This window comes from Taurulus bubalis, assembly GCF_910589615.1.
Source record: "Taurulus bubalis genome assembly, chromosome: 15".
Taxonomy (NCBI): domain Eukaryota; kingdom Metazoa; phylum Chordata; class Actinopteri; order Perciformes; family Cottidae; genus Taurulus; species Taurulus bubalis.
In genome coordinates, this window is record NC_136603.1 from 5469240 (window position 1) to 5486923 (window position 17684).

Below are 17684 nucleotides of genomic sequence, written 5' to 3' on the forward strand. Positions count from 1 at the left end.
CATCTGTGAACACATCGTCCTTCACAGACAAACACTTTAAGCTCATACAATGATCATATTACAGACTTTTACAACCAGCCACTATTCCATATGAGCCATAAACTGCACATATGAACAGTGATGTCTGCCTTAAAGCTGGACTGTCAACAATAACAACATGAATACATGAAGCGAGAAACACAGACAAACTATTAAGGTTATCCCACTGGAGTGAGCACTAACTGCAAGTTGAATAACACAATACATAAGGTTATGGAAAAGTACTTCATTTTTTTAAGACTATTCCACAAAGTGTGCTGATTCAGATGATTCAGTCCAATGACTTCAGGGAGTTTCAACAATGGTGTTGTCACAGCTACGTTTATTTAAACCACTGTTTGAGTTACACTGTGGCTTCAGGGGGTTTCTGATCACAAACTGCTGCACCAGGCTGATATGAAAATGAACTGAGTTGTTTTCCCCACACACACCTTAAACAAGAGTCTGTCTCTCAGTTGCCTGATGATTCTTTGACACTGTGTTTATCTTTCTAATTAATTATGTGTTAATGATCCATTTGGTGACATTAGCAGAGCATTGCCCAGTCCACAGGGCACGAGGTGTGAGTTTAAAAGTGAGAGAAGGAGCCGCCTGACAATCAGACCGAGGAGCAACGAGGAACCAGAACACATCTGTGGTGAGCTTCTCCTTCTCTTCACTGAAGTCTGTTAGGCTCATGATTACATTCTACTCTATTAACTACTTCAAACTAATCAACACGTTATATCTTATTTAATCTGTACGATAACTAAATCCTAATAAAACATGTAGTCTTGTTGTGACTCCCGGACGTGACTGTCCCGGTGAAGAAATAGTCTAGCAAATATTCAAAGTGAGTACTGTCACATTTGCAGGTCATATTCCAGCTGAGCAGCACTAAGACGGAGAGAGTCATGCATCTAACTGTGGTAACAGCTGTCCTGCTGTCGGTGGGCATCCTGAACTCTGTCACAGCCATATGGGACAGTAAGTACCACTCCGTCACCAACACGTTATTGAACTAAAACCCAAGACACTTGGTGAGTAAAGCTCTTGTCTTCCCACAGCTGAAGAACTTCAGTTAAAATGTGCTGAATTTAAAGATGTTCCTTGTGGTGACGGATGGAGCCGCATTGATGACGAATGCTGTGCTAAATTCTTCCAGACTCCAAAATCCTTCGATGAAGCACGGGTGAAGCAAACACACATTTTATGACACACATTAGACACATATACTAATTCTAATGAATCTATCCTCATCGGTTGTATGTGATGATAAATGTGCTGGTGAAGACTCACACTCCCATTTCTGTTGATTTCAGGAACACTGCAACAGCTTAGACAGCGACCTGGTGGCAATGCATACTGAAGAAGAGTTGTGGAACTCCGTTTGTATCAGTCGCCGTGACAACCATGAATTGAAACCTGTTTGGATTGGAGTCAAAAGATCCGGGGTAAGCAGCGAACATCTCACTGTGATCAGACGGATAGGATAATGTGTCACATGTCTTCACTGACCCCCACCTTTGTGTTCATCAGGACGGGTTCAAATTCGCCGATGGATCTGAGGTCAAGGTTGCTAAATGGTACCCTGGTCAGCCAGACAATTTTGATGGACAAGAAAACTGCGTCGAGATGAACCACAAAGGTAAGGAAAAAGAGATTAATTCAACTGATGATCACTTATCATGAACGTGCACCTACTCCTGAACAGGTGACCTCCATTAAGTTGAAACGAGCACTTTAAGACAAACAGTGTCCTGCATGGGGTCCTTTGTCTGCCTGCTCAAAGCAGGACATGTGACTAAATGTGTGAACCAACAGGATTATTCAGTTGTAATGCTCACAATGTGTTTGATGAACCACTGAAAGGATGTTTTACACTGAAACTCCTGATGCCACTGAATGTGATGTGTTCTGTCATTTCTTTTCAGACTGGGAATTCTGGAACGATGACAACTGCGCAGATAAGAATGCCTTCATGTGCTCCAAGGAGGTGTGATCATCATCTACTGCTGTTGGCTTTCACATTTTCAATCAGCGTCGACATCGACAGCTGAGCTGCAGGAGGACCAGTCTGTTTCCCAATAACCTGCAAAACACACGCTTCTTAACTTTACTGCAATAAACGCTTCAGCATTCAAGTTCCAGTGTCTTGTTTCATTTATTCACGTTCAGCAATATGAATTCTTCTCTGTTCTGCAAAATATTCCATGGTGACACCATGCTGTGTGAACTCTACATTCATTAAAAGGTGCTAAATTACAAGTTTAGAATTAATTTAGGGATTGCCTCCACACAGCTCTCAACATGGCGACAGCTAAACCAGGGGCTAGACGCTAACGATGCTAGCAGCATGAACAGTGCAAACAATGACAACAGTGCTGACAGAGATAAGAGGAGAATGTGATCATGCTCTGCTCAGGTAGACATCACTCATTTACACAGCTGTACACAGCAAAAGATCGGATTTTAATTGTAGCACCTTTCAAAGTAAAAGGCTCATCATATTTGATATGTTTCTTTTAATCAATAAAGTCCCGGAAAAGTCCAATTCCAACAATGAATTGATTCTGAAAAATATGTAAATTTCCATGTTCCTACAGTAGCGCAGAACGGACCAAAAGCACTGGCTCTGGAGAGACATTCCTGGTTTGTTTACTCGTTTTAGGGTCAAATTTGACCCAATTTGGCATTTGACAGCAATAAATATTCCCTAAACGTCATTCTTTAAGCCTGAAATTGTATGACTTTTCCTAAAGTGACCCAAAGTAAACAAAAATGTAAATATTTTCCCTATTTTAGGCCCTTTCCTCGAAAATTGCATACCCAAACTAAAAAGGGTGTATCTCTGCAACTACTAGGGCTATTTGAATCATTTTGGTGTTATAATAAAAGTTACACATGTGAGATTTTGTTCAGATGCTTTTTCATGTACTAAACCATATATTTCACATGTATATTGCTTTTTTTTCTTCTTCATAAAACAAGCTATGATTTACAGTTTTATATAACAATCGCTCAGTCCAAGACATGTTTACTTACTATATATAATAATATATACAAAGCAAGAATACAGCCTTAAAAATGACCACAGCGAGTGTTACAGTAGCGTCCCTCTGACAGAGATACCAGAAACTGTTGTGTGGGATTACATTAGACCGTACTGGTATCATACTGGTAACGTGGAGTAGGTAACCATTTGCACCCTTACCTCCCCTCTTCTCCCCCAAGTCTCTTCCACGCTGCCTTAGTCCCAGTAAGGACGGGGATGTGCTAGCGTGGGACTTTAGTGGCTGATTCCATAAATTGCATCAAATGAGGATTAGGCTTAACCACAACCGTGGTGAGATTAGCCCACTAGGGGGCTCTCCATTCACTGTCAGCCCACCTGAACATTTACATCGGAAAAGATGTTCGTAAATCACCTTTTATAGCTCACCGTCTGTCGCTCGAGGTCAGCAGACGTTCCTGAATCCGTTATTAAATCAGATCATGTCACAAAGAAGCAAAGAGCAAAACACTTTTTTTGGAGGTAATGTGAAGAACATGCAGACTGTACAGGTATAGGAACATGCTGCAAATGTGTCTATTCATTGGCTTTAAGGCAAGTTAAGTCTTTTAAAAGTGAGCTGTAACACAAGATCACAAGATGCTTCAGTGTATCAATACTTTGCTCCTGGTGGTATATATATATATATATATATATATATATATATATATATATATATATATATATATATATATATATATATATATATATGTATATATATATATATATAAACATATATATGCTGTATGTTTGCACACCATTCAGCATGTGCAAAGCAGGACATGTGACTAAATGTGTGAACCAACAGGATTATTCAGTTGTAATGCTCACAATGTGTTTGATGAACCACTGAAAGGATGTTTTACACTGAAACTCCTGATGCCACTGAATGTGATGTGTTCTGTCATTTCTTTTCAGACTGGGAATTCTGGAACGATGACAACTGCGCAGATAAGAACGCCTTCATGTGCTCCAAGGAGGTGTGATCATCATCTACTGCTGTTGGCTTTCACATTTTCAATCAGCGTCGACATCGACAGCTGAGCTGCAGGAGGACCAGTCTGTTTCCCAATAACCTGCAAAACACACGCTTCTTAACTTTACTGCAATAAACGCTTCAGCATTCAAGTTCCAGTGTCTTGTTTCATTTATTCACGTTCAGCAATATGAATTCTTCTCTGTTCTGCAAAATATTCCATGGTGACACCATGCTGTGTGAACTCTACATTCATTAAAAGGTGCTAAATTACAAGTTTAGAATTAATTTAGGGATTGCCTCCACACAGCTCTCAACATGGCGACAGCTAAGCCAGGGGCTAGACGCTAACGATGCTAGCAGCATGAACAGTGCAAACAATGACAACAGTGCTGACAGAGATAAGAGGAGAATGTGATCATGCTCTGCTCAGGTAGACATCACTCATTTACACAGATGTACACAGCAAAAGATCGGATTTTAATTGTAGCACCTTTCAAAGTAAAAGGCTCATCATATTTGATATGTTTCTTTTAATCAATAAAGTCCCGGAAAAGAAGATCAGCTCTTAACTGACTGCAACCGACCAACCACAAGAGGGCAGCAGAAACTGAAGAATCCAAACGTGCAGCCTGTTCATGCTGAGGATATTATGTCACAACGAGTACAAAGCCTTTGAGTTATTGTCTGCACAGTCAGGACTTAAAAAGTGAGCTACTACGTTGTCTGGAAAGCAGGAAATAGATCACGTGAATTCGGATTGAAACGTCCATTATCACGTATCTAAGGGGCTTTTGTTTCCTAAACTCCATCACTGATATTGTGACTGACTGTGGCTTTAACTCTCAGGAGGGGACGTTCTTTCATTGTTATTGTTTTCGCATCAGATGTTTGTTTTTTAACAGGCTACTGTATCAACTTCATGTGGACTATACTAGTGTACAGGCCTGGGTGTTGAGAGCCCAAACTCGGAGGCAGACAGGCTTTTCTTGGCATCTACTGACACTTTTAATAGACACATCTGACAGAGAGACGCCGCACTTATTTGCAAAGTATTTAGATAATGAAAGTATCACGAATAAAATATCCATCCTTCCATTTTCAACCGCTTATCCGGGGTCGGGTCCAGCAGGTTCAGCAGTCCGACCCAGGCTTCCCTCTCACCCGCAACACTTTCCAGCTCATTCTGGGGGATCCCGAGGAGTTCCAAGGCCAGCCGGGAGATATAATCCCTCCAGCGTGTCCTGGGTCTTCACCGGGGTCTCCTACCAGTTGGACGTGCCTGGAAAACCTCTAATGGGAGGCGTCCAGAAGGCATCCTGACTAGATGCCCGAACCACCTCAGCTGACTCCTTCCGACACGAAGGAGCAGCGGCTCCACTCCACGCTCCTTCTGAGCCAGGAGGCAGTTCACATCAATGAGTATTGCCAAAGATGGTAAATTGAAGGGTGGGGTTGGCACATAATATTCAACTGACTCAAGTCCTGAAATGAACTTTTCAAATGTTCCTTTGGTTCATGTCGTCTCATTGCTTACTTCAGCACAGGAATGAAAACATGCTCTACGTGGGTCAAAGCATTTGGGACACAAAAAACTAAAACGTGGTCTCCCAAACGTACGTTGTATTTATATTGTGTTGTTATTGACTTTGTGTAAAACAGAACGGGTCAGGCCTGGACTGGGACAAACATTCGGCCCTGGACTTTTTGGTCCAGACTGACCCACCACAATCCGCGCGCAGATACTGTGCCAACTCGGTCCGTTGATGTACTGTACATATAATCACACAAGCCCTTAATAACACTACTATACTGGAATGGGTCATTGTCTCCTTGTCTCTTATTTGATGCAATTTATCTGAAAATTTCCATAAATAAGTGTTCAAAAAAAAGAAAAGCAAGGACAATAAACCATAAACACTGACAGAAACACTTAAAACACTTTAACTCTGGTGACCTGATTTGTAATCATAATTAATTTTAATTAATCCATCCATCCATTTTCAACCGCTTATCCGGGTTTGGGTCGCGGTGGCAGCAGGTTCAGCAGGCCGACCCAGACTTCTCTCTCACCCGCAACATGTTCCAGCTCATTCTGGGGGACCCCGAGGCGTTCCAAGGCCAGCCGGGAGATATAATCCCTCCAGCGTGTCCTCGGTCTTCCCCGGGGCCTCCTACCAGTTGGACGTGCCTGGAAAATCTCTAATGGGAGGCGTCCAGGAGGCATCCTGACTAGATGCCCGAACCACCTCAGCTGACTCCTTTCGACACGAAGGAGCAGCGGCTCGACTCCAAGCTCCCTCCTGATGTCCGAGCTCCTTACCCGACCTCTACGGCTGAGCCCGGCCACCCTACGGAGGAATCTCATTTCGGCCGCTTGTATCCGAGATCTCGTTCTTTCGGTCACGACCCAGAGTTCGTGGCCATAGGTGAGGGTTGGAACATAGACCGACCAGTAAATGGAGAGCTTTGCCTTCCGGCTCAGCTCCCTCTTCACCAAGACGGACCGGTACAGCGCCTGTTTTACGGCTGCAGCCGCACCGATCCGCCTGTCGATCTCCCGCTCCACCTTACCCTCACTCGTGAACAAGACCCCGAGATACTTGAACTCCTTCGCTTGGGGTAGGCAGTTTGTCCCCACCTGGAGGGAGCAATCCACCGGTTTCCGGCAGAGCACCATGGCCTCAGATTTGGAGGTGCTAACTCTCATCCCTTCACACTCGGCTGCAAAACGCCCCAGTGAATGCTGGAGGTCACGGTCCGAGGAGGCAAACAGGACCACATCATCCGCGAACAGCAGAGAGGTGATCCCGAGACTCCCGAACCGGATCCTCTCCGCCCCCTAGCTGCGCCTAGATATCCTGTCCATGAAAGTCACGAACAGGACCGGTGATAAAGGGCAGCCCTGGCGGAGGCCAACACCCACCGGGAACGTGTCTGACTTATTACCGAGGATACGAACACAGCTCCTACTGCAGGCGTACAGAGACCGGATGGCCCGTGCCAATGGGTCCGGCACCCCATACCCCCGCAGCACCCCCCACAAACCCCCCCGAGGGACCTGGTTGAAAGCTTTCTCCAGGTCTACAAAGCACATGTAGACTGGTTGGGCGAACACATGTAGACTGGTTGGGCGAACTCCCAACCAGGGGACATGTTGGCCGGGTTTAGGAGTTCCTCAAAGTGCTCTTTCCACCGCCCAACGATGTCCACAGTCCGGGTCAGCAGTCCCCCCCCTCTCCCCCCCGCTAAGAACAGCCTGGGGTAGGCCCTGCTTTCCCTCCCCTAGGCCCCAAATGATGATTGGCACACGCTAACATGGCGCAAAAAACGATAAACGGGTTTTTTTTCGGGGCTTCCTAACGGACGTAAAAGAACCCTTTAAAAATAAGCGGGTTTCGCAGCGGGCCAGTTCGACTCTTCGACTTCGGGACGGGCAAACGCCGGCCAAATCGGACCAACGGAGAGCGCGTGGCGATTTTTTAAAGTTCGGTCGAAAAATTGCAATTTCGCACCCCGCCACCAGGTGGAGAGGGCTCGAAGACGATTGGGAACACAAATGACAATTGGGCTTTGACAATTGGCAACAAAAATGACAATTGGGGTAGCCTGCCCCTAATTGTCACTTTTGTCTTGTGACAAATGGGAACAAAAGTGACAAATGGGCTGTGACAATTGGGAACAAAAGTGACAATTGAGGTAGCCTGCCCCTAATTGTCACTTTTGTTCCCATTTGTCTTGTGACAAATGGGAACAAAAGTGACAAATGGGAATGACAAATGGGCACAAACGTGACAATTGATGGCAGTGGCCGGCGGGTCGCGCGTAAACATTTTAAAGTGCCGTATCTCCTCCGCCGTTCCTCGTACAGCGTTGAAACGTAGATATCTCGGACCAGCGTTAAATGGTAAAAAATGGATAAAAAAATACATGGGACAGTTAGAATAAAATTTGGCCCACATTAATGTAGTCTATTTGTCATTTTGCAAGGAATCGATGATCCTTATAATTCAAAAATTGACAATTCGACTACATTAACATGTGTTAATGCGTGCTAATTATTGGATGCCTGGTGTAGCCTCCAGAAGAACTCAGTTCAACAACTTCTCTCGTTCTCTATATTTATTTACTAAATGATCACAAGCAAAGTACTCAGCGCTGCAATTGCAAAAGCAGTGAGTGGTACAGCCAACACGCATAGACACAACCAACTCCAGCTGCATAGCTGTGTTATACTGACCTCGCTAACCTGAACTTTAATAGGCATGAAGAGTAATGGAGAATATCTGCAGAATATAAGGATTTATATTATCAATCCCCCTTTTTACATAATTTATTATGTAAACTAAACAATAATATAAAGCTCCAACCATGGACTAAATCAGTTCATAACTATGTGTGTTAATTATTTAACAGACTGGAAATCTCTAACAGACATGGGCTCAATAGTTAGTCTAATTGTCACAGTCAGTGACAATTAGACTAAGTTTTCGGCCCATGTTAATGTAGTCGAATTGTCATTTTGTAAGGAATCGATGATCATTGTAATTCAAAAAATGACAATTCAATTACATTAGCATGGGCTCAATAGTTAGTCTAATTGTCACAGTCAGTGATCCTTATAATTCAAAAAATGACAATTCGACTACATTAACATGGGCTCAATAGTTAGTCTAATTGTCACAGTCAGTGACAATTAGACTAAGTATTCGGGTTAGCCACGCTGCGTGGGAGTGGTTTAAAAAAAAAAAAAACACCCAAATTCACACTTTCAAAGGTGAAAAACTCCCTTTGAAAAAGGTCCAAACTACTTGAAACTTGGTGGGAACATTGCTCCGGAAGCCTTAAATTACATACTAAAAGCACAAGTCTGCAGACCCTCTGGAAAGCTAACTTCCGGTAACAGCATGCTAGCTAAATAAAACCAACTGGCCCTAGTAGAGCATCCTCTGTTGTCCACCATACTCTAGTTTTGTGTAAAAAAAAAGTGATTTTAAAGTGTTTCAAGTGCACCCAGCAAAATCTCACTCGATTCGAGAAAGGCCTCTGAAAGGCCTTTTTCAAAAAATGCACTTTCCCCAATTTTCTGGAAATGACGCATTTGTCACAGACAGGGACAATTCTACTAATTATTCTGCCCATGTTAATGTAGTCAAATTGTCATTTTTTGAATTCTAAGGATTCTTAATTCCTTACTTAAAAGATGACGTTTCGACAACATTAACATGGGCGGAATAGTTGCTCCATGTGTCAGTCAGTGACAATTAGACTAACTATTTTGCCCATGTTAATGTAGTCGAATTGTCATTTTTTTTAATTATAAGGATCATCGATTCCTTACAAAATGACAATTCGACTACATTAACATGGGCCGAATACTTAGTCTAATTGTCACTGACTGTGACAATTAGACTAACTATTGAGTCACAAAAGTGACAAATGGGCTGTGACAATTGGCAACAAAAGTGACAATTGGGGTAGCCAGCCTTAATTGTCACTTTTGTTCCCATTTGTCTTGTGACAAATGGGAACAAAAGTGACAAATGGGGTAGACAATTGGGAACAAAAGTGACAATTGATGGCAGTTGTCGGCGGGTCGCGCGAAAACATTTTAAAGTGCCGTATCTCCTTCGCCATTCCTCGTACAGCGTCGAAACGTAGATATCTCGGACCAGCGTTAAATTGTAAAAAATGGATAAAAAAATACATAGGACAATTAGAATAAAATTCGGCCCACATTAATGTAGTTGAATTGTCATTTTGTAAGGAATTGATGATCCTTACAATTCAAAAAATGACAATTCGACTACATTAACATGGGCTCAATAGTTAGTCTAATTGTCACAGTCAGTGACAATTAGACTAATTATTCAGCCCATGTTAATGTAGTCGAATTGTCACTTTAATAAGGAATAAGGAATGATCCTTGTATTTCAAAAAAGACAATTCAACAGTCTTTTCATTCAAATTAATTACTTGAAAACGACTTAGAGATGTGGATTCTTTTCCTAAATTAAGAGGGCATTCTCAACATACATAACCTGAAATCTGGGGCCAAAAGCTACAAGTTAAGGCCTCCAAAACAGGGTGTGTACCTTCTTGACCTTTGACCCCAATTCCTTATGTTTTTTGACAAGTGTAAAAATTGCAATAATTCCCTAAATATTAATATTTTTATTTATATTTAATTATTCTGCCCATGTTAATGTAGTCGAATTGTCATTTTTTTGAATTATAAGGATTCTCGATCCCTTACTTAAAAGATGACAATTCGACTACATTAACATGGGCCGAATACTTAGTCTAATTGTCACTGACTGTGACAATTAGACTAACTAATTTAATTTAATTTAATTCAGAATAATTACTTTGCATGAACTTAGAGATGTGCATTCTTTTCCTATTCAAAGAGGGGCTTCTCAACATGCAAACCCTGAAATCTGGGGCCAAACGCTACAAGGCAAGACCCCCTAATACAGGCCCAAAGTGTGACATTTGACCCCAATTCCCTTATATTTTGTTAATGTAAAAATTGCAATAATTCCCTAAATATTAATATTTAAACTCCCATTTTTCTCACAGACACTCAGGACAGTTCCTACAATGAGGTCATTGGGTTAATATTGTTCCGATTGAAGGTCATTTTTTTCTAAATATGTCAGAGCTTAGCTTTCTTTTTCAAGGTGTAGCCACTATCAAATGGGTTCCAACCATTTACTGTATACCACGCTAGCCCTTAGCCACGCTGCGTGGGAGTGGTTAAAAAAACCCAAAAACACCCAAATTCACACTTTCAAAGGTGAAAAACTCCCTTTGACAAAGGTCCAAACTGCTTGAAACTTGGTGGGAACATTGCTCCGGAAGCCTTAAATGACATACTAAAAGCACAAGTCTGCAGACCCTCTAGAAAGCTAACTTCCGGTAGCAGCATGCTAGCTAATTAAAACCAACTGGCCCTAGTAGAGCATCCTCTGTTGTCCACCATACTCCAGTTTTGTGTAAAAAAGTGATTTTAAAGTGTTTCAAGTGCACCCAGCAAAATGTCACTCGAGTCGAGAAAGGCCTCTGAAAGGCCTTTTTCAAAAAATGCACTTTCCCCAATTGTCTGGAAATGACCCATTTGTCACAGACAGGGACAATTCTACTAATTATTCTGCCCATGTTAATGTAGTCGAATTGTCATTTTTTGAATTATAAGGATTCTCGATCCCTTACTTAAAAGATGACATTTCAACAACATTAACATGGGCGGAATAGTTGCTCCATTTGTCACAGTCAGTGACAATTAGACTAACTATTTTGCCCATGTTAATGTAGTCGAATTGTCATTTTTTGAATTATAAGGATACTTGAGTCCTTACTAAATTTAGCTCAATTGTCCATTGAGAAATCTTGAAACCAGTCTTTTAATTCAGAATAATTACTTTGCATGAACTTAGAGATGTGCATTCTTTTCCTATTCAAAGAGGGGCTTCTCAACATGCAAACCCTGAAATCTGGGGCCAAACGCTACAAGGCAAGACTCCCTAATACAGGCCCAAAGTGTGACATTTGACCCCAATTCCCTTATGTTTTGTTAATGTAAAAATTGCAATAATTCGCTAAATATTAATATTTAAACTCCCATTTTTCTCACAGACACTCAGGACAGTGCCCACAATGAGGCCATGAGGTGAAATCCCCTCTAAAACGTCCACAAGAAGGAATTGGCTGGGTGCCAAACTTCCAAAATTATGCCAATTGTCAATGGCAAAATCTTGAAAAAAGTCTTTTAATTCAAATTAATTACTTTAAAACCACTTAGAGATGTGCATTCTTTTCCTATTCAAAGAGGGGCTTCTCAACATACATAATCTCAAATCTGCGGCCAAAAGCTGCAAGTTAAGGGCCCGAACCCGACCCTAAGGGCGTTGCCCTTTGATCTTTTTTGACAAGTGCAAAAATGGCCATAATCTTCTAAATATTAATATCTAAACTCCCGTTTTTCTCACAGACACTCAGGACAGGGCTTACAATGAGATCATGGGGTGAAATCCCCTTAAAAACAACCAAAAGGCTTAATTGGCTGCATGAAATCCAGGATTTGCAGAGGGTGTAAGACTTAGCGAACCTGAGACCACCTGAAGAGTCTGGGCCGATCGGGGCTTTTTTTTGTTCTGAACGTGCTAGAGCTTAGCTTTCTTTTTGAGGTTGTAGCCACTCCCAAATGGAATCCAACCATGCTGGATGTGACTCTGTAACCCTTAGCAACGCTGCGTGGGAGTGGCTTAAAGACCCCCCAAAAACACCAATTTCACCCCTTCAAAGGTTCATATCTCCTCAGAGAAAGATTGAAAGTGCTTGAAACTAAATGGGTCCATTGTCCTGGAAGCCCTAAATAGGATTTTAAAAGCACAAGTTTCTAGACCCTCTAGAAAACTAACTTCCGGTAGCAGCATGCTAGCTACTTAAAACCAACTGGCCCTAGTAGAGCATCCTCTGTTGTCCACCATACTCTAGTTTTGTGTAAAAAAGTGATTTTAAAGTGTTTCAAGTGCACCCAGCAAAATCTCACTCGAGTCGAGAAAGGCCTCTGAAAGGCCTTTTTCAAAAAATGCACTTTCCCCAATTGTCACAGACAGGGACAATTCTACTAATTATTCTGCCCATGTTAATGTAGTCGAATTGTCATTTTTTGAATTATAAGGATTCTCGATCCCTTACTTAAAAGGTGACGTTTCGACAACATTAACATGGGCGGAACAGTTGCTCCATTTGTCACAGTCAATGACAATTAGACTAAGTATTTTGCCCATGTTAATGTAGTCGAATTGTCTTTTTTTGAATTATAAGGATTCTTGATTCCTTACTCAAAATGAGCTCAATCGTCACAAATGCTCCCATACGGCACTGAGAACCAGTCAATTTTAAGAATGGTCATAATATATCACAGATTAGTGCTAAAGACTCCAGATTTTGCACAGACACTCTGCGAGGGGCCTACAATGAGGTCATGGGGTTAATATTGTTCAGTTTGAAGGTCATTTTTTTCTAAACATGTCAGAGCTTAGCTTTCTTTGTCATGTTGTACCCACTCCTAAATGGGGCCCAACCATGTTATTTTTTACCACGATAGCCCTTAGCAACGCTGCGTGGGAGTGGTTTAAAAACCTGAAAAACAGGCAAATTCACACTTTCAAAGGTCAAAAGGTCCCAGAGAAAAAGTTCCAAACTGCTTGAAACTTGGTGGGACCATTGCCCTGGATGCCCTAAATGACAAACTAAATGCTGTTCGGTGCATTAGCACAAACAACAGTCAGAGCCTTACTCCCTGCAACCAGTAAGCGCAGGGAGGCGACCCTCTCGTTCTCCGGGGAAAACTCCAACATAGCGGCACCCAGCCGGGGGCTCGTGAGTATCCTCACTCCCACCCGGCGCCTCTCACCCAGGGCAACTCCAGAAAAGGACAAAGTCCAACCCTTCTCCAGGAGCTTGGTTCCAGAGCCCATGCTGTGCGTGGAGGTGAGCCCAACTATATCTAGCTCAGGGGTGTCAAACACATGTCCCGCGAGCCGGGCCAGGGGGTTTAGTCCGGCCCGCGGGATAATTGTTGAAATTGCAGGAAAAAAGAAAGAAGCTGAGCTGGGTCTCGAACCACTGACCGAAAAACAGGCACGCTAGGGCTATGCGACCGGTATACCAGTCTCAGTTGTGCGTACGGTATGAACTGTTCACATACCGTCATAAAGGACACCGCTGTTTGGCAACAACAACATTTAATATTCACAGCTTGAAGCTGAAGGAGCAGCGGACCGAGCTACTTATCTCTCATGTTAACTCATTTGATTCAGGGTGTGCAAAAAATGACATTGCCAAAAGGCATGCTGGGTAAATGGCACCGCCCACACAGGAAGACTTTTCTTGTGAAGGAAGAAGTCTTTTCCTGTGCAGCACAGTGGGCGGGCTTTACCCATCATGCCTTTTGGCGATGTCATTTTTTGCACACCCTGAATCAAATGAGTTAACATGAGACATAAGTAGCTCAAACCGCTGTACATGTATCTTTGACTGTAAACATTAAATGTTGCTGCTGGCTGAAAAATGACAATAGTTGTTACGGCCGCGCATGCTCCGCTAGTATCAAGGTATTCCCCTGGGTCCTAAATCCCTCCAGGTTAGCACCCTATGTACCAATCAAAACAGCTGCTGGCCAGTTGCAAGCGGTGAATAACGATGGCGGTGACGGTCCTTTTCGACGTCAATAAATTAATGTGTTTATTTGGAAAAAAAATGCCGTGATATACCGTGAAACCGCCAGAATCTTACAAAATACCGTGATATGAATTTTTGGCCATACCGCCCAGCCCTAGGGCACGCTATACATTGACCCAGAGTCAGAATTCATTAGACCACTGACATTATTATAAATATTGCTCAACTGCGAGGGAATCTGCAGAGGAGAGCCCAGGCAGGTAAACAGTGGGCTGATGTCTGAATTTTTGGTCTTTATGTTTCTAGTTTATTGTAAAAATACCTTAAAATAGGGTTTATCATCCAAAAACCTTCACCAATGATTTAAACATAGAGAAATATTGTCATTATGTATGCGTTAATATGCTGTGATTTTACTGGTCCGGCCCACTTGAGATCAAATTGGGCAGCATGTGGCCCCTTCACTAACATGAGTTTGACACCCCTGATCTAGCTGGTACCGCTCCACCTCCCGCACCAGCTCCGGCTCTTTCCCCGCTAGCGAGGTGATGTTCCACGTCCCTAGAGCTAGTCTATGCCGCAGGCGATCGGCTCGCCCAGGTCTCCCGCCTGGCCTGCCGCCCGGTCTGCATAGCACCCGACCCCGATGCTTCCCCCCGCGGGTGGTGAGTCCACAGGGTTGCTGGTCCATGATCTTTTTTCGGGCTGAGCCCGACCAGGCCCCATGGGTGAAAGCCCGGCCACCAGACGCTCGCCGTCGAGCTCCCCTCCCGGGTTTGGCTCCGGGTGGGTGCCCCGGTTTCCCTTGTCCGGGCGAGGTAGCGTCATTCCGTGGGCCGTAAATCATCAGAGTTTTTTTAAATAATTAATCAGGATAGTATATTATTTTCCAACACTATAGAACTAGATTTACACCACACGCTATCTATTATGTCAAGTAAAGTTCATAGACAACGTTTCTGAACATTTAGTGAATGAGTGTTTATCCACAACATGTTAGCTAGCACACTCACCTGCTTTTTTTAACACTTATTTATGGACATTTTCAGATTAAATTACATCAAATAAGAGACAAGGAGACAATGACCCATTTCACATTATACAGTTTAAACTAATGAAACACATATTAACTACTGTTACAATTAAACATCTGCATACATATTAGGGGTGTTTAAACATATTCCGTACTATTTCTCTCCTTTTCACGTCCAGGTTTGTGCCCAGTACATCATCTCTCTCACCAGAGACCCCAAGCCCACCCATTGATTATTTCACCCGTCCCAACCCAGACACCCTTCAGCTATTTTTTAACCATCACCCTCAACAATCAACAAGTAACCCCAAATGGCAGAAAGTTTTCCGCTGTGAAGATGGCACACTTCGAAAGTGGCTTTCATACAGTCAGGGACGCCACGCACTGTTTTGCTTCGTATGCATTGCATTTGCCAAGTCCACTGACAAAAGTCAATTCATTACAGGAATGACAGATTGGAAGTATTATGGGCAGCGCATAGAAGAGCAGTAAGGCACACAAGGATTGTGCAGAAGCCTACATGCTACAGGCTTGCAAAGCTGACATTAGGGGTTTGCTTGCTGGCAACCAGATGTCTGCTCACAGAGAACAAGTGAGAAAAAGGCGGCAGGTTCTGGAGCGTATAGTGGACGTAGTTAAAATAATAGGCAAGAGGGGGCTTAGCTACAGGCACCAAGAGAATGAGGCAGCATACACTCTTGAAGATACCACTCTAGATCACGGCAACTTCTTAGAGATTATTCTTCTCCTCGGAAAATATGATGTCATCCTGAAAGAGCATCTCAGCAAATGCATTGAGCAGAGCAAGCAATTGCATCAATCTGGGGCAACAGGCAGAGGGTCCCTTGTCACATTCATGTCCAAAACCACAATCAATTTGAGTCCATTTCTAGTGAGATTCAGGAAGCTGTGCAGATTGACACAACACAAGACATAACCTCACAGGAGCAATGCTCAGTCATTCTGAGATATGTAACTGATGTTGTTAATGAGTGTCTTCCAGTGCCACTGTCCTGATGTACTTTAGCCAGCATCCTCCTTGTAAGAGCAATACACTCTTTTCTTGGCTATCTATTATACATTTATTTTAGTCAACACTTGACAACTTGAATGGATATTAATAACATCTTTTGTTTCTGTCTTTCACAGGGAGTTTGATTTGTATTTGTATGAGTATGTGTATAAATAAACACTCTTGAATCTTAAATCCTTCCTCCAATATCCTTCTTAAGAGCAAGGGAGCAACATACTGTGTAGTCATCATTTATTTTATTCAATGCTCCAGAATATCAAGGGATATTATTCAGTATAGTAGTGTTATTAAGGGCTTGTGTGATTATATGTACAGTACATCAACGGACCGAGTTGGCACAGTATCTGTGCACGGATTGTGGTGGGCCAGTCTGGACCAAAAAGTCCAGGGCCGAATTTTTGTCCCAGTCCAGGCCTGCCTGCAATCACCACCACCAATCTCCTCCTTCCCCTCCTGTATGTTGTAACTTGTCCCCACAGCAGCACACATGTTTATTATATTTCTGCTCTCAGCAGCATCAGTTGCGAGAGCTTTTTTTCTTCTTTTCCCTCAGTTTTTCTGCACCGCCTTTTCGTTTTTTCTCCATTTTTTCTTTCTCTTCTCTCATAGATTGCTAATGATGTGTCATTAGCTCATCATTAAAGGTGATTGGACGAGGGGGGTCTGGAAAATGCGTGGGCGGGACAACTGGGCCTATCATAGGGCCACTGGGCCTCTTATGCGTCTTTATATACAAAAAAAAAGAAAAAGGTCAGCCACTGCCAGCCCATTACTGACCGGCCCACCGGGAAACCTCCCGGTACTCCCTATGGCCAATCCACCACTGGAACAGGTGAAGCGTAAAAGACTCTCAACTGTCGGTAAGTTTAATAGTTCAAAGTCTCGCTGAAAGTATGCAGAAGGAGATGGAGTTCAGTGTCGAGTAGGTTTAAGAGGATTTGAAGATTCTCTCTATTGAGTTTCTTTGTAAAAAAAATATCTGTAAAAAGCGTAAGATTTTTGAAAAATATAAAAGTTAGAAAAAAGTTGAATTAAGGCACTACTTTCCTGAGTGAGATGATTATTCTGATAGTTGAATGCTGGCTGTAGCTGAAACTCTCATGAAGGAATATCTCAACTTCTCTGTTGAAATTGTGTTCTGAAGCTTCGACTTCTTCTATTTCTGACTTAACTGGTGTCATATTTCCACGTAAAAAAAAACATGCATTAATTTGAAAGGCAGGAAATCTTCTTTTAACGTCATGGAACTACAGGTAAAAGTTTCTGACATACTGTATTTTTACTTGGAACTATTCTCATAACAATGACAAGCATCTGTGAACACATCGTCCTTCACAGACAAACACTTTAAGCTCATACAATGATCATATTACAGACTTTT

At 42.6% G+C, this 17684-nt stretch overlaps 1 protein-coding gene across 1 annotated transcript; it reads left to right on the forward strand.

Moving 5' to 3' along the window:
- Positions 1 to 544: 544 nt before the first annotated feature.
- On the forward strand, positions 545 to 2162 carry LOC306748264 (C-type isolectin Sp-CL4-like). Its single transcript, XM_079231413.1, has 6 exons — positions 545 to 676; positions 894 to 1005; positions 1086 to 1210; positions 1341 to 1472; positions 1558 to 1666; positions 1953 to 2162. Exons 2-6 carry the CDS (start codon positions 933 to 935, stop codon positions 2018 to 2020), a joined length of 507 nt encoding a protein of 168 aa, XP_079087539.1. The 5' UTR covers positions 545 to 676; positions 894 to 932; the 3' UTR covers positions 2021 to 2162.
- The last annotated feature ends 15522 nt before the right edge of the window (positions 2163 to 17684 follow it).

What these genes read in the sequence shown, in the direction of transcription:
- LOC306748264 (XM_079231413.1), top strand. Translation starts at nt 933, where the DNA reads ATGCATCTAACTGTGGTAACAGCTGTCCTGCTGTCGGTGGGCATCCTG. An exon ending in AATCCTTCGATGAAGCACGG is followed by an intron (nt 1,211 to 1,340) that starts GTGAAGCAAACA and finishes TGTTGATTTCAG; the next exon opens with GAACACTGCAACAGCTTAGA. An exon ending in CGTCGAGATGAACCACAAAG is followed by an intron (nt 1,667 to 1,952) that starts GTAAGGAAAAAG and finishes ATTTCTTTTCAG; the next exon opens with ACTGGGAATTCTGGAACGAT.